Consider the following 24,676-nt stretch of genomic DNA (forward strand, 5'->3'; position numbering starts at 1 on the left):
TTTGAAAAATCAACCAACAGGGGAAGTTCTTCTCAGATCATAAATACTCCATGTTAGAATTTTTCTCATATGTCTACACCAAACTACAGGTATCAAACAGATGTTTTTATGCCCATGACCTGTTCTATCAATTCAATAAATGTTTGCTAAGCATGTGAGTGAGGAAATATGCTAAGGACAAACACATGCACACACAGATTAATATTTTCCCTGTCTTCAAGGAGCTTATAGGCAAAGTCAAAAAAGATGATTCATGCATAATTAATACAAAGCAGCATAACGATGCAAATAGTTAGACCTAAATAGAAGGATCAAAAATAGTTTTCAATAAGTAGAGATGGTAGGGAAAATATATATAGACAAAATATGAATGTGGACAATAAGAAAGACAGACATGTTTGAGAGTAATCCATTTTATTTATTTATTTAGAGACAGAGTTTCACTCTTGTCATCCAGGCTGGAGTGCACTGGAGTGATCTTGGCTCACTGCAACCTCCACCTCCCGGGTTCAAGTGATTCTCCTGCCTCAGCCTCCTGAGTAGCTGGGATGACAGGTGCACACCACCAGGCCCGGCTAGTTTTTGTATTTTTAGTAAAGACAGCGTTTCACCATGTTGGCCAGGCTGGTCTCTAACTCCCGACCTCAGGTGATCCTCCAGTCTCAGCCTCCCAAAGTGCTTGGGATTACAGGCATGCGCCACCATGCCTGGCCAAGAATAACCCATTTTACTAAGACATTACTAGCAGATAAAGCTGGAAAAATATGATAAAGCTAAAATGAAGGGTCTTGAATGCCTGAGTCAAGTTTCTATTTAACATTTGCAGTGAGGACCAGGGCTAGTTTTGAGTAGGAAAATGACATGACCAGAATGGCACTTAAGGCATACTGACTTGGCAGCATTGCTCAGAATAAATACGAGCAGATGAAGAGGAGAGACTAGAAGTGGGTGGACAGGGTAGGAGGCTCTTGAAATAACTCAGGTGAGGGGAAATGATGGTCTGAACCCACAAATTGGCAGGAATGATGAAAAGGTGAGAGGTCAATCTGGAAGACAGTAATGAAAGACAGAATCATCTACTTGTAAGACATTGGACCTACATTCAGATCCCAGATTTACCTTTTGGGCAACTTACTTTACTCCTGATTCCCATGTTGAGGATAATAAAACCTACTTCATGGGATTGTTGTCAGGAATAAAGGAGATAATGATTTTTAACATGTTTACACAATGCCTAGCATGTAGTGAAAATTTAGTACTTAATAAATGCTAGCTTCTAGTGTTATAATTATTTTCAGATATCATAGTTTGGTCACTGTTTACTGATTTTTTTAGTAGCTACATCTCACTGCTGGTTCACGTAGCAGTTGTAGTCATTTATATACCCTAAAACTTTAGTGTGAACTACTCCCTGACATTAAATCTCCCCCATCTTGTATTTATACCATTGATTTTTAAGGAATCTAAATATAAGATGTTATACTAACTCCCACTGAATTCTATGTTTTTACCTTGAGCCAAGATTTCAGCCTATTGAGATAATTTTTCATATAAGTTCATATATGACAATTATTTGTCATATTTGCTATTCCTCCCTAACTTCTGCAAAGCTGATTAGAATAGATATGGTTTTTTCCAAGTAAAATATTGACTCAGACCAATCCAAGAACAAAATATTTCACTTTTCGCTAGAGAAATCCCCTCTACATTGACATTTTGTGACTATTTAGAATGTCTGGACAAAATTGGACAAAGTCTGTGAAACATAAAAATCAAGATCTCTTCAGCAACACAAAAGAGAACAAAATAGCTCTTTTCTATGGCTGACAGAAAGCCAGAGTAAAATTTTTTTAACCGATGAAGAAACTAAGGCTTGGAAATATCAAGTAACTTCCAAAGGTCACCCTGCTACTAAGCTGCAGAACAGAGTTGTAAACCCAAATCTGTAGGACTCACAATCTCATGCTCTTAACTGCTAGACTAAGTTATCTCCCTAAGAAAGATGGTTGAGATTCCCATCATGATTGCTGGGAAAAACCTCCACTTTGGTCTCCGTAATTCATGTCCAAATAATTAAATGCATTTTGCAATGCTAATGGTTCATTTGCAAGAACATATACACTTTTATATGCAGTCTTTGCCTTTTTATGCATTTATTCAGTCAATGAACTTTCACTGAGACACCACTACATTTAAGGCACTGTGTGAGGCAGGATGTGACTACAGAGATCGATCTAATAATGAACCTACTGTCAAGGAGTATATAAGAAGTAATGTAAAACATATACACCTACAAGGCAAGGCAGAAAGAGATGTATCATGAATGGTAAAAAGCAAGTGTGCTAGAAGTTCAGAAAAATGACTCTTTTATTCTACTAGCCATTTTCTCAAGGACTTCCTAGATTCCCTAAGGTTACAAAAAGTTCTTCCTGAGGTGAGGGTAGGAACAAAAATCTTACCCTTCTGATTCTGGATTTTTCCATTAATGTACACACAGTACATATGTGTGGTTAATGGTATTGTTTTCAACGTATAAATGCAGGTCAACAGGATCCTAGTTCTACATTCCCTAATTCCTGCAAAATCTGTTAGGAGAATTCAAACCTTAGTTGAATCACCTTGAGTCACCACATCCAAAAGGTCTGTTCAACTACGTAAGACATAAATTGTTCAGGTTAGAATGTTCTTTTGAACATTGTATACCACTGCTTAAGATTTAGCACCACTATAAAAAATTATATATGCTAAAGACTCAGTTATGTTCCTATAATAAGCCTCTATTTACATTTCAAAAAATTAGCCTCCCAAGATTCTCTAAATCTGATGGAAATTGGGTAAGATAGCCACGAAGGTCTCTCCAAATTCTGAAATTGATGAAATCCTGATAATAAGCTCTAGAAATTGGTTTAGAATGTGTTTGAAGGTAAACTTTGTTTCAGAAACACCATTTGGTTTTTAGGCAACCTAATCTGACTCCACTGAACTTTAAAACTTGATGAATTTTAGAACTAAATTAAGTATATTTTCCAAAAGTAGGGACCTCACTCCCAGAGAGTATTCTCAAGAATAGCTTGGCATAAAAGAAACTGAAAATCCTTCAAGGTAAATCTCGAAATCTTAAAATACTAAAATAAAATACCTCACACTTCAGAAGGCTGACATGTAATTAAATATTTTGCATTGGTAAAGAAAGTAAAATAACAGAAAAGAGGCATAGTGGCTGAACAATATTGCACAAAACCTGCCAATGCAACCCCTTCCAAACCAAAAGCTTTAGATGCTGCTTGTGTCTATGTTCTCCCTCAAGAGAAAAAAATATATAACACATTTCAGCCCTTAAGCTTCTTATTTACTTCTTAAAGACATAGGCAGATGAGGTAATGTTCTATTACAAATGTTAAAAAAAAGAAAAAAGTTTTCCTGGTGCCTGGATTCTGAAATCTGCTCTAATGATCTTTATCATCAAATTTCTCTATGACATGCTGTGTTTACATTTAAGAATTGTATATATTGTTTATACACATGGAGGAAGAAACATGAATATAAGGCTTGGGAAAACATAAAGAGAATAGAAAATTTTTTCAGATGATTTTACATTCTTTCGAAAACCTAAATTTCATGAGTTGGTAAAGAATGTTAGGATATTTATATTTCTTGAAAATTTACATTCTAGATTATATAATGTCCTAATTCAACTTAGAAAATGGTTTCAAATGCATATTATAAGAGTATATAAAACAGACTGACTTTTGAATTAAAATGTATGCAAGACAAAATGCAATTTTAACTTGAGCTAGCCTTTATATTACATGCAAAACCTCCAACAGAATACATTCAATCATAAGAATTTAATTTTTAACTTATATTAGTAAAAGTGTTCAAACTACCATATTACAGCTAATATTTTAATAGAAACAAAAATCTCCGATTCAAAAATAAAAGTTCTTACATAAGATGGCTGGTTTTGTATTTGAAATTACTGAATCAGAGTGCCCTCTATTGGAAGAAAAGAGACAACAAAAGCTAAACTGAACTAAGAATACAGGTAAAATACTTCCAAAACTCAAGCTACATCATTAATATGTAAAATACATTAATAATATGGATGCTACAAAACATATTTCCTTACATTTTTATTTCTCTGAAATAACTTTTGGAATTACTTGTCATATCACAATCAGCAAGTTGGATGTTTCATATCCTATGAAATTAAATTTTAACTGAACCCAAATGCTCATCATTTAACCAGTAATATAAATAACAGACATACAGAAATGTTTTCCACATTTAATATTCCAATATAACATAGAAATGTTATAATTGAGGACTGTGGTTTGACTGCAGTTTGCATTTTCCTTGATGATAAACTGAAAGCCTCCTTGCTATGAACCTCATGTTGGTGACCCCCCAAGTTCATATGTTGAAATCCTAACCCCCAATGTGATGGTATTAGGGAGGGGGTATTGGGAGGTCATCAGATGATAACCCCTTATGATGTGCTAGTGTTCATATAAAAGAACATCGGGAGGGCTGGGCGCAGTGGCTCACACCTGTAATCCCAGCACTTTGGGAAGCCAAGGCAGGCGGATCACAAGGTCAGGAGATCGAGACCATCCTGGCCAACATGGTGAAACCCCGTGTCTATTAAAATACAAAAAATTAGCCAGGTGTGGTGGCACGTGCCTGCAGTCCCAGCAACTTGGGAGGCTGAGGCAGGGGAATCGCTTGAACCTGGGAGGCGGAGGTTGCAGTGAGCAGAGATTGTGCCACTGCACTCCAGCCTGGCGACAGAGCACAACTCCATATCAAAAAAGAAAAAAAAAAAACACATCAGGAGAACCTGCTTTTTTCCCCTCTGTTCTTTGCCACATGAATATACAACCAGAAGACAGCCCTCTGCAAACCAGGAAGCAGGCCCTCACCAGCTACCAGCTCTGCTGGATACCTTGATCTTGGGCTTCTCAGACTCCAGAACTGTGAGAAATAAATGCTGTTTTTTTTTCAAGCCACCCAATCTATGCTAATTTGTTATAGCATAGATAATCCCTAATTCAAGAGACTTTTAGAAGCTCTTACACTGGGGAATTGGGGCAGTAGGCTGGACATTAAGATCTACAAGATTTGTTCTATCTCAAAAAATTCTAGTTTTGTGGTGTTTTCAAGACCTCAGTTCTGACTCATCATCTCAGACCTGAATTATCTCAGTAAGATCTTGGCTGATTTTTGGCTCCCTAGACCAGTAGTATGGATGTTAGACCTGAGAAGCTTTTCCAAGAGCAGTGCTCAGAGCTACCCAAACTTATTTTGATTTAGTTGGTCTGGACTGGTATCTGAGGGCATCAGTATTTATTTTTTAGAGCCTCTCTAGGTAAATCTAATGTACAACTATGGCTGAGAACCATTGTTTGAGCCTCTCCCCAGATCAAGCAACATAAAACTACCACTTTTATTTTCCAAAAATGTCACTTTCAGGAGAACTCTCCTACACAAGAATTTATTCTCAGGATCAATTTTAAACTTCTGACTAGCCTCCCAATCTACTTAGCTGCCTTTGTTCTCTGACAATAGAGTTGAGTGGCAAAGGGTTATGGCTCCAGCTCCAGAATGTCTGTGTTCTTGGCTCTGTAATTACTACATGAAACTGGGAAAGTCATAAAAGCTCCCTGTATGGAGAAATAATACTATCCTTTTCATAGGGTCATTATGAGGATTAAATCAGGTAATACAAGTAAAGTGTTCCATAAATTGAGGTATTATCATTACTTATCCAACTTTATTTCCTACTACTTTCCAAAACAAACTCTCATCGTAAATCATTCTCAAATTATGCACTAATTCTCATCTCTGTGCTTTTGCACTTACTGTTTCTTCAGGCTGGAATCCTTTCTCAATCATTTGTCCCAACAAAAGTGAAAAGCACAGCTCCCCTTTCACCAGGACACAGCTCAGTCTCTCCCTACCTCCACAAAGACTTCAATGAGTATCTGTAAATATTCACTGGTCTCTCCCTTTTAAAAATTCCTTTGGCCACAAGGTAGCATACTATAAGAAATGTGGCTGAGAATTAAAAACACTGGCTCAGAGTTTGAATCCTCACTCTGCCACCTGGCAGCTAAGTCATTTTCTAAATCCATATTGTTAGGATTACTTAATACGCGACTTAAATCATGTAAAGCATTAGAGTAGCAAATAGCAAAAACTGAGTGTCAGTTCTTATTTATTCAGTGTTTTATATGCTAGTCTCCAGTTATAGTCTACACACTGTAACTGAACTCTCCTTAGGATAGGTGTTTTGAATCACTTGAAGTCAAGAACCATATCTATTATAAATCCCACAACTCAAAACATGGTAAGAACCATCTGTATTAGGTGACCTATATTAGGTGAGCTGTACTTAACTAAACTTTTTGCATCATGTAAGAGTATAATTGAAGCAATATTCTGGAAAAAAATTTTTTTGATGAATAGAAACAAATATTCAACAAAACATGGAATGAATTCAAATAAAACTCAGGCTACAGAAAAGGGTCAAAGTAATTTGATTACTTTTTAAACATTCGCTAACAGGTTTCTATCAGATTCATCTTCTGAAAGGTCAGTTCCAATGATGTCTTTTATCTGCCCAAAATCCTCTAGATTTTTCTTATTTCTTAAAAAAATAAATACCAAAATTCTTAGCCTGACATTCATAACTATCCACGACCTGACCTCAAACTAGACTTCTAGTCTTATCTCTTATCTTTCCCCTTTATAAACTCTATTCTTCCAAATAAACAGAATTATTTGCTCTCACTCATATATACCATCTGCTTTTCTCTCTCCACATAATCTTTAATATTTTATAGGGAAATATTTTCAAAGAACACTATTGTAAAGATCTGTCACAGGAATGAAGAGTGGTGTTTAAAAAGCATGAGCTCAGATTTCAAAACCTTAATGCTCAATTTATGAGCATTAATTTCTTTCTTGCCACTATCACAATACAGTCTTTGGCTTACAAAAAAAAAAAATTGAACATCTTTTCCCCAAACTATTGTCACTCTCTCAAAGTCAAAAGCCTTTGCCGTCACTTCCCGAAAAATGGAGCTTGAATCATGGTCTCCAAGTATCACATACAGACCCCAGTGCATACAAGATATACATTGAGTAAACGAAAAATAATTAGAGCTTCTGTTTTACACTTATTCTCTACCTTCCTCAATTTGAATTTCTTTTGTTGTGTAAGTCTCATAATTTACATCACATATTACTAGAAATGTAGTCTATATATAATTTACAAATAATCGGGATATTTGCTCAAAATTTGTTTACTAATGGTATGTACAACAAAAAAGTTCGGAAACCCTGGTCTAAAAAATTAGAGCTTTCAGAATATCTGTGGTTTTACAAGTAGAAGGCCAGAAGCTGCCAGTTTACATCAATCTTTGAGGATGGATCTAAAAATGTAAATACTATATATTGTTTATATATAACAAATATGTTTTAAGTTCTAACTTTCAAGGAAATATTAAAATGTAACTGATTGGTAATCTGGAGATAGCATACACCTGTTTCAGATGTTTTAACAGAGGATTTTGTCCCAACATTAAAGTTACTATTACAAATATTTCATTAATATAAAAATTTCATTTGGTAAAACCTACAGGTATTTACTTCAGTACATACACAACTGTTCATAGTTATTCATAAAGAATTTTTATTGGGGCCAATAATAGGATGTTTTTACAAAAGACAGTGAAGCACAAAAACAAAATGAAACAAAAAAAGCAGGCCAAGGAGGTAGGACTAACCATGGAACTAGATTAGCAAGTGCTATCCCAGGAAACAGTGTCACAGCTTACTTTAAATAACTAAATTAAGTAAATGTTCTCATAATGGACAGTCACTATACTTAGCAAGTTTTTTTTAGTTTTCACAAATAATATGACATACTTAACACAGTTCACTCTATTACTGGCTTTTGAATAAAGTATGATATATCTAACAAATTAAGTTCTAAAAGTGACTAAGGATTTCTTATCAGAATAATGTATTTCCTTTAATACCAGTACATACTGTATGTCCTTCCTCTATAGGACAAAAAGTAGGTTTAAAAATCTTAATATTAAACTGATTTATTCTCTATAGTTTTTCTTGCTTTTGTGTTCATATAAAAATCCAAATGAGCGAGAATTACCCATGGCCTGACCGCATTCTGTCCTTCTAATCTTATCTCCCCTCTTTCTTCTTTGTAAACTCTTACTCCTAATAAATAGAAATACTTGCTCTTACTCAACTATATCATCTGCTTTTCTGCCTCATATAACCTTTAATATTTTATATGACAATATTTTCAAAGAACACTATCATAAGGGGTTGTCACAGGAACTAACTCATGCTTAAGATTCTGAGCTTATCGAAGAGAAACCTCTTGGGATTTGCATAATATTATAAAAATATGCAGACTGAACTTTCTACATTTCTCTCCTACTATGACTTCAGGAGGACGTGAGGAAACTATACGTGTGGCTCTGCTCTGTTAGTCTGAGTTCATAGAGAAAATGGGGAAGACAGTCGAAAGGGTTTTTGTCTATTTTTGGGAACCAACATCATTATGCCCAGTAAAACTAAAGGAATACAACAACAACAACAAATACTAAACATCCATGTGTTTAAGAGTCTAACAGTAGAGAGATCATGAAGTGATCTGTCAAAGCACTCCTTCCCCTACACATGCACTGAGAGTAAAACCCCAAAAAACGTCAGGAAAAGAGCAACAAGGAAACCGACATCTTAGAGTGGTGGAATCTGATAATGCACCACATCCCATGCCTCTTAAGTGTACATACTGAACTGGCAAAGACAGACACATTATCTTCATTCCCCCCGCCTTACTTACTACACTCTGGCTTCCATTTTTCCCAAGTTCTTCCTCTGAAATCTTGCTCAGATTATCTAAGTAGTGGTCTGATATTGTGTGGCACAAGTCTTCAAACGAATAATCCTTTTCTTGACAGAGTTTTATTTCATCCAAGAGTTTTGATAATTCTCCAGTGACGGTTTCACCTATGAGAATAATTTTTTCAGAAGTTTCAAGAAAGGCTATTGTTAAAACTTCATGTTAAGCAATAAAAATATGACTGCTATGGTTATAGAACCCAAAATATAACAAGATTAAGCAGTCAGACACTATTCTGCTGAAAACAAGGTGCTCAACCATAATTAGTACAACAATATTAATGGACAAAAGAGATTATAATTTTGCCTATTTTTATTCTTTTTCAAAATAGAAATAATTATTGTAAGGTTATGTATACATAGTACATAAAAGCATCTGGAATTACAATTCCCAAAGCTTCACTTATTATAGGATTTAATTTCCATAATCTTTCATTGGTATTTTACTTCACTGACAGAATTCATTAGCAAATTTGAAATGGTGCTGAGAAACTTCTTCCTAGGTTCAATAAACAGAAATAGTACAAGTTATTTAAACAAATAATAACATAGGTAATCAGTACCTTAAGAATTATGGTATATGATATAAAGTAAAAACACAAAAGAAACAGATAAATAATATGCATCATCTGTCAAACATGAAGATTTTGTAGATTACATGAAAATATGCACATTTTTAAACAGTCTCAGAAAGGTACCTTATACCTGTAATTTATTCTGAAAAAAATTTCCAGCAGTTACAATCCAGATTTTAATATTTTTATTCTGACATAAAAACATATTTAACATCAGCTGACTATAGATGCATGGATTTATTTCTGGACTGTATTCTGTTTTATTGGTATATATGTCTGTTTCCATGCCTGTATCATACTGTTTTGATTACTGTAGCTCTTCACAAGGGTTCGAAGAACACAAAATGTGGAAAAGATGGTCTCTTCAATAAATAGTGTTGGGAAAGTGGATATCCACATGCAAAAGAATGAAATATGACCCTTATCTCATCTCCTATGTAAAAATCAACACAAATGATATAAAGACTGGAACATTAAGACCTGAAAATATGAAACTCCTAGAAGAAAACATAGGGAAAAAACTTGATATTGGTTTGGACAATGATTTCTTGGATATGAACAAAAGCAAAAATGAACACGTAGGATTGGATCAAACTAAAAAGCTTCTGCACTGCAAATGAAACAATCAACACACTACAAAGATAACTTAAGGAATGGGAGAAAATATTTGTAAACCATAGATCTGGTAAGGGGTTAATACGCAAAATACATAAGGAATTCACATAACTCAATAGCAAAAACACAAATAACCAAATTTTAAAATGGGCTAAGCACTCGAATAGACATTTCTTCAAAAAAGGCACATAAACGACCCAAGGTATATGAAAAGGTGCTCAATATCACTAATAATCAGGCAAATGTAAATCAAAGCCATAATGGGGTATCACCTCCCATCTATTAGAATGGCTATTCTCAAAAAGACAAAAGATAGGAGGTGTTTCTGAGGATGTGGAGAAAGGGAACCCTGTATGCTGTCAGTGGGAATGTAAAATGGTAAAAGCACTATGGAAAGCAGTATGGAGATTCCTCAAAAAATTAAAAATAGAATTACCATATGATTCAGTAATCCCACTTTGGGGTGCTTATTCAAAGGAAATGAAACCAGTATCTTGGAGAGATATCTGCACCCTTCTGTTCATTGCAGCATTCTTCAGAACAGCCAAGACATGAAAACAACTGAAGTATCCACTGTCAGATGAATGGATAAAGAAAATGCAATGTGTGTATACATTTATATACACACTACACAAACAATGGACTATTATTCAGCCTTAAAAAAGAAGGAGATCCTGCCATTTGTAACAACATGGATGAACCTAGAGGACATTATGCTAAGTGAGATGAACCAGGGACAGAAAGACAAATACTGCATGATCTCACATGTGGAATCTAAAAAAAGTCAAAGTCATAAAACAGAGAGTAGAATGGTGAATGCCAGGGGCTGGGGAGTGGAGGAGATGGGAAAGTGTTGATCAAAGGGTACAAAGGTTTAGTTATGGGGGATTAATAAATTCTGGAGATTTAAAATACATCATGGTGAGTACAGTTAATAATATTCTATTGTACACCTGAAACTTGCTAAGAGAGTTGATCTTAAGTGTTCTTTCCAAAAAAAAAAAAAAATACTATGTGAGATGATGGCTATGTTAATTAGCTTGATTTTGGCAATTATTCCACAAAGTATATATCAAGTTGCACACTGTAAATATATACAATTTTTATTTGCCAAGTATACTCAATAAAGCTGGGGAAAAACACACTTAAGAAAAAAACACATTTAAGAAATATATACTCCAGATAAACTTCATTACAGCAGGGATAGTTTTCTGCTCTGCTCACTACTGTATCTCAGGGCTGAGAAGCCCTAATCAGTAATAGGAGCTCTTATAAATGGATGAAATATAGAGTATAGGATATAACCTATTAGACTTGAAATTTTCACAACTGTACATACAAGTCTAGTATAGTTTCCAGGGCTTTATAATTAGGTACTCACTTTTGGTCTTTTGGGAAGGAGCCTCAACAGGAGATGAAATGCGTGTTTCTTGTGTTGCATCTTCCTGTACAGGCTCTTCGAGGACTGTAGATCTTCCCATGCCTTCTAAATACTCTGTGTGTATACATTTTTGAGATTACATACTTGAATTCATTTATTCTAAAATCAATAAATTTTATGTTTTACTTCTGGTGATCAGTTTTTCATTTATTTTCTCATATCCTAAATATATCCCAAGTTTTCAAAAGAACTTCAAAAAACCAAACATATCAAAAGAACTCCACGATGAGCTATTTACTTAAAGTTTTAATTTAAAAAAGACACTGGATTATTTGGGAGAAACTCTTTTTTTTTTTTTTTTTTTTTTTTTGAGACGGAGTCTCGCTCTGTCGCCCAGGCTGGAGTGCAGTGGCGCAATCTCGGCTCACTGCAAGCTCCGCCTCCCGGGTTCACGCCATTCTCCTGCCTCAGCCCCTCCGAGTAGCTGGGACTACAGGCGCCCGCCACCACGCCCGGCTAATTTTTTGTATTTTTAGTAGAGACGGGGTTTCACCGTGGTCTCGATCTCCTGACCTCGTGATCCGCCCGCCTCGGCCTCCCAAAGTGCTGGGATTACAAGCGTGAGCCACCGCGCCCGGCCGGGAGAAACTCTTGAACCCCTTTCTTCTAAAACCTAAACTTAAAACATTCTTTCCTTAAAAATAAATTCACCTGTTGAAGATACAATAAACTCCTTGGTCTCCTTATTTTCCATCTGAAGATTTTAAACTGTCTGAAAGATGCTTTGAATAGATTTAATCCCCAAAACAGGAATGTCAAATTCAGATGGATACCACAACCAGCCAGGTAACATAAATCAATGAAATGGAATAAGTTCATTTCAAAATGGTGCTGTAATCTTGTAAGAGAAGCATAATTTGCATATTAACTTTATTTCCACAAAGAAATAATGTTCGGTGCCATTATTCTTGAAGTAATGTCCTGTACTCAGCCTATTTTTCACTTTTCCAGTTTTGATACAGATATAATATTAGGAATAGCAGCTTAAATATTGCTTACTATGGACCCAGCATTGTTCTAAGTGTTTTGTATAAATTAACTCATCTAATCCTTATAAAACTATGACACATGCACTATCTAAATTTTAAAGATTACAAGTAAAGAAGGAGTATTATTAACTTGTCCATGTTCACTCAGCTAGTAGGTGGCAAAGCCAGATAAATATAAGACAAGAAAACATCTCACTTTTCTCTTAATCATAAAGAAAACAGCATCTGAATGTAGAAATAAATGTTAACCAATATTCAGCCTCACAGACCATGTTTAACCAGAGAACAAATGACCAATCTAAAGTTCATCCTTGAAATAAAACTTCTTTTAGAGAAACCAAAACCCCAGAGTTTGAGGTAAAATTCTAGGGGTTTTTTTGTTTCTTTTTGGTTGATTGGTTGGTTGTTTGAGATGGAGTCTCGCTCTGTTGCCCAGGCTGGAGTGCAGTGGTGCAATCTCGACTCACTGCAACCTCCGCCTCCCAGGATCAAATAATTCTCCTGCCTCAGCCCCTCGAAGTAGCTGAGACTACAGACACGTGCCACCACACCCGGCTCATTTTTTTTTTATTTTTAGTAGAGATGGGGTTTCACCATGTTCGCCAGGCTGGTCTCAAACTCCTGACCTCGTAATCCGCCCACCTCGGCCTCCCAAAGTGCTGGAATTACAGGCGTGAGCCACCGCGCCCGGCCAAATTCTAGATTTTTAAATGTTAACTGCTAATTCAATTTTTATGGAAACACAATGTGGGCTCAAAATATGTGATATAAACAAAGCATGTGTGCTATCTGCCAAAGAGTTCAGCCCACAAGTGGCTAGTTTGTAGCCTCTGTATAAAGATTAAATGAACAGATCCCTTGTCATACAGATCATTTGCTTATACTTCTTTGTTCAAGAACCTTTTTCTTAAAATCTAATAAAGAAAATTTGTACTTTCATGCCAAACAAGTATGTCCCCATACCATTCAAATAATTTCTACCAGGGAAATCCAGGAATTCAAAGAACGGAGATGATGTGTTCACGTTCTGAAATTTGCCAGTAATTAGAGAACTTCAAAGATGTCCTGTATGCCCTATCACAAATTAACATACCTAATTAATCTTGACCATTTAGGAGAGCAAAGATAGTTACTCCCATATAACATTTCATCTTAGATAAACCAATGCAGTGTGTTTTTAAAAAGTCCACGATTATGTCACACCCCATTTTCTAGTGGGTGACATTTATTTTGCTTTTCCCAAAAGACATATTACACACATGCTTCAGTTTTGTTTTTTTGTTTGTGTGTTTGTTTGTTTGTTTGTTTTTTGAGATGGAGTCTCGCTGTGTTGCTCAGGCTGGAGTGCAGTGGTGCGATCTCGGCTCACTGCAACCTCCGCCTCCCGGGGTCACGCCATTCTCCTGCCTCAGCCTCCCAAGTAGCTGGGACTATAGGCGCCCACCACCACGCCTGGCTAAGTTTTTGTATTTTTAGTAGAGATGGGGTTTCACCGTATTAGCCAGGATGGTCTAGACCTTGTGATCCGCCCACCTTGGCCTCCCAAAGTGCTGGGATTACAGGCGTGAGCCACCGCACCCAGCCCATGCTTCAGTTTCAGCAAGAGGCAGCCGGGCACGGTAGCTCATGCCTGTAATCCCAGCACTTTGGGAGGCCAAGGCAGGTGGCCCACGAAGTCAGGAGATCGAGACCATCCTGGCTAACATTGTGAAACCCCGTCGCTACTAAAAATACCAAAAAAAGTAGCTGGGCATGGTGGTGGGTGCCTGTAGTCCCAGCTACTTGGGAGGCTAAGGCAGGAGAATGGCGTGAACCCGGGAGGCGGAGCTTGCAGTGAGCCCAGAAGACGCCACTGCACTCCAGACTGGGCGACAGAGTGAGACTCCCTCTCAAAAAGAAAAAAAATGTTCAGTGAAAGGCTGGGTGCTGTTGGCTCATGCCTGTAATCCCAGCACTTTAAGAGGCCAAGGTGGCTGGATCACCTGAGTTCAGGAGTTCGAGACCAGACTGGCCAACATGGTAAAACCCCCTCTATACTAAAAATACAAAAAGTAGCCAGACATGGTGGCAAGTGCCTATAATCCCAGCTACTTGGGAGACTGAGGCAGTTGAATCACTTGAACCCAGGAGACAGAGGTTGCAGTGAGCCAAGATCGCACCGCTGCACTCCAGCCTGGGCAACAAGAGTGAAACTTCCTCTCAAAAAAAAAAAAAAATTCAGTGAGTCAGAAGTCCAACATGAAATACAAAGTGCATAGAGGGAGAAGACTGATAAAAAATAGTATGTGCCACTCTTATTTTTTAGCTTTTATTCAATTTAATTTTAATTTTAATTTATATAAAAGGCTATGACTGGATTTTTCTCTGATTCATCTCTGCATGCATTTGACTTGCGATTAACTTCTTTATTGATAAGAAAATTGTAGCAGCGTGAACTTCCCTGAAATATTTTGGAAACAGAGAAGAGAGCATAATGGCCGCATATGGTGCATCTATTCTTTTTACTCCTCCTTGGCCTTTGTTGACTATTGTATCTACATGTTCCCTGCCTGACTTGGTTTTAATTCATTTATCTCCCTGCAAAACAATGCTGTGCTTCAGCTTCCCAACTGACACCTAATAAAACCTATCTCACCACCCTCCTCTATCATGCTTGCAGCCAATCCATAACAAGTGTAGGAGATAATCACTGCTGAACAGGGTAGGAGCTAAAGGAGAAAAAAACATCTGGGGTTTTTAAGTAACATGCTACATGTCAGTCCTAATCACCAAACAGGAAGAGAAAGCATTTAAGTTTAATTTTGTTATAAAAGTTTTAGTTCAAGTGGAGAAGTATGCAAGCTGCAAATAACAAAAGTCGTACCTAGACAGTTGTCAAACTGTCAATAGAGCTAATGACTGCCACTAACAACAAATGCACTTAAATGACTTTTACCAAAAACTAAGGCTGGTAAGACTGAGTTATTTTATACCATTGGATTAGGAAGGAAATAATCCGTATTCTTTTGGCTAAATACAATTTTTGTTATCATTGATAATCTAACATTTAGATACAAGCTCTGCCACTTAAGATACATGAATTTGAACAAATCAAATCTCTCAGAGCCTCAGTTTCCCTTATGTGCAAAAGTAAAATAATATCTGACTTATGTTACTTCATAGGGTCATAGAAACCAAAGTAGTAGCAAATCCCTGAAAATGCTGAAAGTATTATTCAAACGTGAGATAACACTTAATCATCACTACTTTATAGCCTTATTAACTTCCGGCTCATAACTACATATTTACTACATAAATATGAATTTTAAAAATATTTATATTATCAAATGAGTAAATAAATACCTTAACTTCTTTAAAATACTTACTGAGTAGTTGAAAAACAAAAATAAAACATTAAAAGGTATTATTATTTAGTTTAAAAGTCTACTAGAAAAAAATAAAACTAATAAGTTTGTTCAAAAGTAAACACTAACTCAAAATCCAAAAGAAAACTATAACAGTTTTAATCTCATCTTAACTTTAAGGCAAACTCATCCATCATTCAATACTGTTTACCTTGTAAGAGTGTTGCAATCTGGAGAGATTTCTGAGATGGATGTTCTTTCAGAATGTCCAAGACAGTTCTACCTAAGCTATCCTTTATGTTGGCATCAATTCCTGAAAGAAAAAGAAAAACTCGCTAGATATACACCACTGAAGTGTCCTCAAAAGATACTATTGGTATCTAACTGCTGTAATTTCAAACATATACAGACCAAGCACTGCAAGTGATTTTTAAAAAATTAAGTTCTACACACACACACACATGCAAAGCGCACACACACACACACACACACAAGATTTTAGCAAGAAAGAAGGCAGGGGCCTATTGCTACCAAAGAAAAGATTAGGAACATTCTCGATCATGAATTAACTCTTAAAGGGCACTGACCCAGTGCTTAAGATTGTTTTTCAGTACCCTATGATATCTTTTTTTTTTTTTTTTTTTTTGAGACGGAGTCTCACTCTGTCACCCAGGCTGGAGTGCAGTGGCGTGATCTCGGCTGACTGCAAGCTCCACTTCCCAGGTTCACGCCATTCTCCTGCCTCAGCCTCCCGAGTAGCTGGGACTACAGGTGCCCATCACCATGCCCAACTAATTTTTTTTTTTGTATTTTTAGTAGAGACGGGGTTTCACTGTGTTAGCCAGGATAGTCTCGATATCCTGACCTCGTGATCTGCCTGCCTTGGCCTTCCAAAGTGCTGAGATTACAGGCATGAGCCACTACACCCGGCTGACCCTATGATATCTTTGGGTTGTAACTACTTAACTCAATAGCACACTATCACACTGAAAAATATTATTGATTTAGAATGTGAATTCCTAAAGTATAATGGTCATGTGATTTATATTCTCTGTATAACATGGTAAAAATATTTAGTAAATTATAATCATGTACCATGTAAGTAACATAAGAACAGTCTTAGAACACTTGAATATTCACAAAGTTGAAAAAGCATGATTACGTTGAACTGTTGTCCACATAGAATTTATCCAAATACAAGGTCAAATACTCTATGATATTTATTTATGCAAGATTATATTTGTCAGTCACACTCATCATCCACCTGACGAGCAAACTTATTGAAGTGTGTAACTAAAACACCTGTTATTATTTTAGTTGTGGAAATATATATTGTAAGAAAGAACTTATTTTAACATAGCAAATAGCTTTCACTGCCCTAAAAAATTTATGAATTTTCCAAACACATAATTGCAAAAAAAAAAAAAAAAAAAGCCAGTTTACAGGATCTGGTCCCAAATGTTAGTTCACTGTAAGATTATTAAATACATGTTTAAACTTGCATAGGAATGTGTAACAAGCACATATTAATATTTAGGTGGTTTCCTCAAATCATTTGTTATATCACCATACTGCATGACAAAGTTAAATATAAATGAAATTTTAACTTTGTTAAATTGTGTACAAATACAATCACAATACAATAGTCTGCCAATGTTTTTCATTTATTTTTACAGAGGCAAATAAACACACTATAGTCCATAACATGAAAAATTTCCATCAGTTGTTTGCAAGCACGAATTTGTACCCATGCCTTTTGATCTTTAAAACAAATCTGACCGCAATTCTAGTTTCATTTCATCTCAATCAGAATGTACATATGAAAATAAATAATCCAACTTTATTGTTCCTTCAAAGCACTCCCTTTAAAAGGTTCCCTTTAAAATAAGTTTCTGTAGCCTACTAACAATAGCTACTCAGTTAATGAACTAACTAGAAAGACAATTTACCTTAAAGAGAGGGAACTCAAATCTCTATTTACCGTAGTTCACAATATAAAACATAGAAAAACTATTATGTTCTTCAATAAATCAAGCAATTGTGACAATTTCTCAAGGATCAATTCTTCAAGGATCAATTCCTCTCTCTTACAGAAGGCAGAAATTTCCTTTTTCTTTTGGTAGTTCATCTCTAAAGTACTTAAATGCATAAAATTGTAATAACTAAGAGGTTTGTACTTAAAACATCTATTGCATAAAAGAAGTTGCACATTGATATCAATGTTATCTAAATACTGAAACTCAGTTCTACATAATATGAATACATATCTGCATTTTAGAGTAAAGGCAAGAGGGTGATTTGTGAAGAAAACTGTGTCATTTTCCTTTGTCTATTCCCAAAATAGAAATGGTATCTGTCAGGATAAGCTCCATGCAGAATCACAATAGTTACCTGTTTCTAACAGAACTCGTACAACATCCACCTTTCCAAACAAAGCTGCTTCATGGAGTGCACTCCCCTTTTCTGTCTGGAAAAAAAAAAAGTAAGAAAAAAGAAAGCATGGTTGCATTTGGAATGCTTACAGGTTAAAATAAAATGCTCACATTTTAATATATTCATACATATTTACTGTAATCTCAGCCCTCCCTAACAGAAAGGTAATGTGGAATAAAGAAGAGATTCTAAAAGCAAAATCCATCGGCTTGGGGATTGTAAAACACCTCTACTTCTAAATAGAAATTTGGGCCAGGTGCAGTAGCTCACGCCTGTAATCCCAGCACTTTGGGAGGCTGAAGCGGATGGATCACCTGAGGTCAGGAGTTCGAGATCAGCCTGGCCAACATGGCGAAACCCCATCTCTACTAAAAATACAAAAATTAGCCACGCGTGGTGGTGTGTGCCTGTAATCCCAGATACTCATGAAGCTGAGGCAGGAGAATCGCTTGAACTCAGGAAGCAAAGGTTGCAGTGAGCCAAGATCATGCCACTGCACTCCAACCTGGGTGACAGAGTGAGACTCCGTCTCAAAAATAAATAAATAAATAGCCATTTGACTTTGCTTTGTGAGTATGTCACCTTCTCTTAGCTTTAGCTCTCCTTAAGTATAAAATAAGAGAAGTAATGCCCACCTCACAAGGCTTTTGTGACTATGCAAGAAGCTCATTTAATCAGCATGCATTTATTAAACACCAATTATAGGCCAAGAGTAGCTGAAGGATATTCTGAGGTATGGAAATACCATCCTGGCCCTCATATATTCACATTCTATTTGAAGAGACAGATGTATAAACACAGATGCTCCTTGACTTGCAATAGGGTTACCTCCTGATAAAGCCACCATAAACTGAGTATCCCTTCAGTTGAAAATGCATTTAGGCCAGGCGCAGTGGCTCATGCTTGTAAGCCCAGCACTTTGGAAGGCCAAGGCAGGTGGATTGCCTGAGGCCAGGAGTTCAGGACCAGTCTGACCAACATGGTGAAACCCCGTCTCTACTAAAAATACAAAAAAATTAGCCAGGCGTGGTGGCATGCACCTGTAATCCCAGCTACTCAGGAGGCTGAGACAGGGGAATTGCTTGAACCAGGAAGGTGGAGGTTGCAGTGAGCCGAGATCACACCACTGCACTCCAGCCTGGGTGACAGAGTGAGAATCCATCGCAAAAAAAAAGAAAAGAAAATGCATTTAAACACACGTAACCTACCAAAATCATAGCCTAGACTAGCCTACTTTAAATATGCTCAGAACACTTACATTAACCTAGAGTTGGGCAAAATCATTTAACACAAAGCCTATTTTATGATAAAGCATTGACTATCTCATATACTGCATATTGCTAGCCTGGGAAAAGATCAAGATTCAAAATTTGAAGCATATCAAAAATGCGACAGTTTCACACCATTTTAAAGCCGAGAAATTGTTAAATTAAATCATTGTAAGTTGGGGGCTGTCTGTAAATATTTATGATAAATGAAATCTAAACAATTTAATGTAGCCATAAAAAAGAATAAAATCTTGTCATTCACAGCAACATGGATGAGCCTGGAGAATATTATGTTAAGTGAAATAAGTCAGGCACAGAAAGATAAATACCACATGTTCTCACATATGCGTGAGCTAAAAAAGTTGGACCCATAGAAGTAGAGAGTAACATTATGGTTACGAGAGGCTGGGCAGGGGAGCAGGGAGAGGAGGATTAGGAGAGGTTGGTGAATGACTGCACAATTACAGCTATATAGGAGGAAGAAGTTCTAGTATTCTTTAGCAGGGTGATGACAGTTAACAATAATTGATTATGTATTTTCAAATACTGGAAGAGAGGATTTTTGAATGTTCCCAACACAAATAAATGGCAAATGTTTGAGGTGATAGATATGCTAATTACTCTATCATTACATACTATATTTCATGTATCGAAATATCACTCTGTACCCCTCAATATGTACAATTATGACATGCAATTAAAAATAAAAATAAATTAAAAAGCAAAAAAAAATTTAATATAGCTTAAGAAACCCAGATGATCTTTTCTCCCTGCTTTTCTCTCCGTCCCATCCTTTGCCCATCACAACCCTCTTCCAAACCTCATACCCTATGCTCCAGGCATACTGAACTCTTTTTTTTTTTTTTTTTTTTTTGAGACGGAGTCTCGCTCTGTCGCCTAGGCTGGAGTGCAGTGGCACAATCTCAGCTCACTGCAAGCTCTGCCTCCAGGGTTCACGTCATTCTCCTGTCTCAGCCTCCCGAGAAGCTGGGACTACAGGCTCCCGCCACCACACCCAGCTAATTTTTTTGTATTTTTAGTAGAGACGGGGTTTCACCATGTCAGCCAGGATGGTCTCCATCTCCTGACCTCGTCATCCGCCCGTCTTGGCCTCCCAAAGTGCTGGGATTACAGGCGTGAGCCACCGTGCCTGGCCCCTGAACACTTTCATAATCATTTCATATTGCTTTCTTCCACAGGGGGTCTCCAAGGCTGGTCTCTCTGCCTGGCAGGATCTAACTCCTAGCACTCTTAATCTAGCCATCTAGATATACCACTAGTTAATTTTCAGCATGAATAAGAACCACCTGGAGAAACTGTTTTAAAAACATATTTCTGGGCCCCATCCCCAGAGTTTCTGATTCAGTCGCCTGAGATTAGGCCGTAGAATTTCCCTTTCTAACAAATTCCCCTGTGATTCTGTAGGTCTAAAGAGTATGCTTTAAGAACCATGAACATGTACTATATCGCGAATCTTAGCTTAAAATAATTGCATTTATAAAGACATCCCTGACCCCTGAAGTTTAGTGTTTTTCCTGGATGTTCCACATCAATCTATATTTTCCTTATCACAGCACTCATATACCACATTACAATTTTATGTAATTGTCTAGTTCCCATAATAAACTGTAAGTTCAGTGGAAATGTAGGCCACATCTATTTTTTCACCATTGTATCCCCAATGCCTAGCAAAGCACTTTGAAAATACAGATGTTTAGAAATTCTTTCGAGGGCAAAAAGTGGAGGGAGGGAAGAACACAGGATGAAAAACTAGGACAATTTGTGAGTAGTGCAGGATAAGATTGATTCTGCCTTGAGGAAGCTCAAGGAAGATTCCAAAGATGATGCTTTTTGAGCTACACAAATGTTAGTTCTTTTTTTTTTTTTTTTATTTTCTTCTTCTCTCAAGAATCTAACAAGTATCAGTAGGTCGTGTGTGTGTGTGTGTGTGTGTCCGTGTGTGTTTTCAATTGAATAGTGTCAAGGTAGCAATTTTGTTGCCCTATACTAAATGTGATCTCTAATGTGGGATTCTAATCTCAACCTGAAATAGAAATATCACTATAAAATAACATACAATGCAAAAACTCTTACTTTTCTTTTTTTTCTTTTTTGAGATGGAGTCTTGCTCTCTCGCCCAGGCTGGAGTGCTGTGGCATGATCTCAGCTCACTGCAACCTCCGTCTCCCGGGTGCAAGCGATTCTCCTGCCTCAGCTTCCCAAGTAGCTGAGATTAAGGCATGCACCACCACACCCAGCTAATTTTTGTATGTTTAGTAGAGAGGGGGTTTCACCGTGTTGACCAGGCTGGTCTTGAACATCTCAAATGATCCACCCACGTCAGCTTCCCAAAGTGCTGGGATCACAGGCATGAGCCACTGAGCCTGGCCAAAACTCTTTAATAAAAGTCTATTATATAATTAACCCAATCTAAAGTAGATAAGTACATTATTAAGCAGGCTTGAGGAACACTGAATATCAATGTGATCTGACTGTATCTTCAAGATGGAATGATTGAAATGCCCTTGAATTATAATCTGACTGGCATGATATGTAGATACTGAAAAAAATGGAAACAAAAAAATAGTTTATAAATATACAGCACAATTTTGAAGGAAATGAGAAACTGGAAACTGATTCGGCTCTTAAGAAAATATTTCAATGTGGGGCATTAACATTTTATTTTTTCCCTTCCTTAAAAATATTTCTTGAAATAATCTAATTTTGCTCATTCTCATGCTGTTTTTCAACCAGATTTCTGATTACTAATTTGATTCCCTTACACTTTTCCAAAATTTTGGACTTGATTTCAGAGAAATCCTTCCTGATATAGCATACTTCAGTTCATTCTGAAAACAAACCAAAGAATATTTTAATTCAGGATTGAGAGGGGAAAGAAATAGAATTCCCCACAGCCTGAGGGAAAGGGGAGGACAGAAAGTATGAACCCCAGGGGGTTAGCTTTGGAACAAGTATTTGTTCCGGGGAGTCTGTCAACCCATGCTAGACTAGTGCCTGGACTTTAACCAGCCATTCAAGGTACGAGTGGCAGTGAGGCAGAAGACAGTCTGAAGTCTAAGCAAGCTGAAAGCTTAAATGAGGGACCCCTGCAAAACTCTAAAACTTCTAAAGAACATCCTCAGTGAAAATTAAAACAACAACAACAACACATTGCACAGAAGGGGAAAGGATGTCTAACTAGGTCTTGGTTGTAGATAGCGTGAAAAAAGTAAATCCCCCTAAGAATGCCTAACCACAATTCTACACTCATATGGTAAGTTTAAGGCAAAATTGTACAATTTCTATGAACTCCAGATCCTCATCCAAAATGTAGAATAAAGTGGTCCTGGGTTTCTAGTAATACAGGCAGATATAAATGCTTAGAAAAAAGCAGATATAAATCCCCTCTGTAAAAGTACACTTTCAACTCAGGCCTCCAAATATTCCAGCAGATGAAGCTGTAAGAAATACAAATTCAAAATTATAAATTACTGAATGTGAAAGGAAACATCCCACCATGAACAAGGATTAGTAAATAAAAATACAAAAGAATAAAACTCACAAAAATTTCACATATTGAAACGGTCAGGTATAGAATATAATACATATGTGATAAATAAGATGAAAGAACTAGAACAAAAGAATAATTATCAAAATTGACCAAATGTGAAAATGAATCAAATAGCATTCTAGAAATAGAAAATATAATACTTAAAATCAATGGCTTAATAACATATAAATAGCTACTGAAGGGGTATTAAACTGGATGATAGAATTTTTTAAGTACATAATTGATAGGGTTTGGCTATGTCCGCACCCAAATCTCATCTTGAATTTTAGTTCCCATAATCTTCATGTGTCATGGGAGGGACCTGCTGGGAGGTAATTTACTCATGGGGGCAGTTACCCTCATGTTGTTCTCACGATAGTGAGTGAGTTCTCACAAGATCTAATGGTTTTATAAGGAGCTTTTCCCCCTTTGGCTCAGCACTTCCTCTTGCCTGCCACCATGTAAGATGTGACTTTGCTCCTCCTTCACCTTCCACCATGATTGTGTGGCCTCCCCAGCCATTGTGAAGCCTCCCCAGCCATGGAGCCTAAATAAGCAGCAGCAATAACCGGGAGTATACCATGGGCCTTGTGGTCTGAGAAATGCTGGCTTCAAGGGTCATCCAGCACAGTCCCAGCTGTGGTGGCTATGGTGAACAACTTCTTCTGTTTGAAAACAGCAGAGGGAAAAATAAAGAGGCCTTTGCCTTGCACCTAAGGTATCACTTTGGCCACAGTAGGAAAAAATAAGCAGGCACATGGGGTCTCTGAGTCCAGGCCTGGGCTCTTGGACAACATTTCTGAATCTGTCCTGGACCAGAGGGGAGCCTACTGCCCTACAGGGTGAGTCTGAGGCCTGGCAGGACTCACCATAAGCTGACAAAAGAGCCCTTGGGCTTTAAGTAAACATTGGCAGTGACCTAGAAGAACCCTCGTGGACCAGAAGTGGTGGTGGCCACAGGGAGAGGCTCCTCTGCCTGTGGAAAAGGGAAGAAATAGTAAGAAGGACTTTGTAATGAAGTGTGAGTGCCAACTTTGCTGCAGTAAATTAGAACATCAGGTAAACTGCTAAGGTTTTTGACTCTAACCCTTGGCTTCCAGACAGCTACTCTGGACACGCCCAGGGTCTGGGGGAGCTCACTGCCCTGAAGATTAGGATACAGTGCTGAGCTGGCTTCAGGTCTGACCCAACGCAATCCCAGTGGTGGTTTCCAAAGGGATGTTTGCATCACCACACCCCCAGGTACAGGTGGCTCAGCACAGAAAGACAGACTCTGTTTCTTTGAGAGAAAGGAGAAAGAAGAGTCTCTGCCTAGTAATACATAGAATTCTTCCAGATCTTATCTAAGGCAGTACCTCTATGAGTCTGCAAAAACCACAATGTTAGTGGGTTTGGGGCCCAAGTCCCTTCAAATGCCTGGAAAGTCTTCCTAAGAAGGACAGATACAAACAGGCCCAGACTGTGAAGACTACAGTCAATATCTAACTCTTCAATGCCCAAACACTGATGAATATCTACAAGCAT

At 37.2% G+C, this 24,676-nt stretch overlaps 1 protein-coding gene across 7 annotated transcripts in view; it reads right to left on the reverse strand.

The window, feature by feature from the left end:
* Positions 1 to 24,676, reverse strand: part of ANKS1B (ankyrin repeat and sterile alpha motif domain containing 1B) — a 1,261,284-nt gene that overhangs the window by 1,036,731 nt on the left and 199,877 nt on the right. For all 7 annotated transcript variants that reach the window (XM_055238636.2, XM_055238632.2, XM_055238630.1 and 4 more), the window contains exons 5-8: positions 18,293 to 18,368; positions 16,113 to 16,214; positions 11,509 to 11,622; positions 8,879 to 9,045 (exon numbers count right to left, since the gene is read on the reverse strand). In XM_055238636.2, the coding sequence (XP_055094611.1) occupies positions 8,879 to 9,045; positions 11,509 to 11,622; positions 16,113 to 16,214; positions 18,293 to 18,368 (459 nt within the window). The remainder of the gene's footprint in view (positions 1 to 8,878; positions 9,046 to 11,508; positions 11,623 to 16,112; positions 16,215 to 18,292; positions 18,369 to 24,676) is intronic.

Source organism: Symphalangus syndactylus, chromosome 13 (genome assembly GCF_028878055.3).
Source record: "Symphalangus syndactylus isolate Jambi chromosome 13, NHGRI_mSymSyn1-v2.1_pri, whole genome shotgun sequence".
In the NCBI taxonomy this organism is placed as follows: Eukaryota; Metazoa; Chordata; class Mammalia; order Primates; family Hylobatidae; genus Symphalangus; species Symphalangus syndactylus.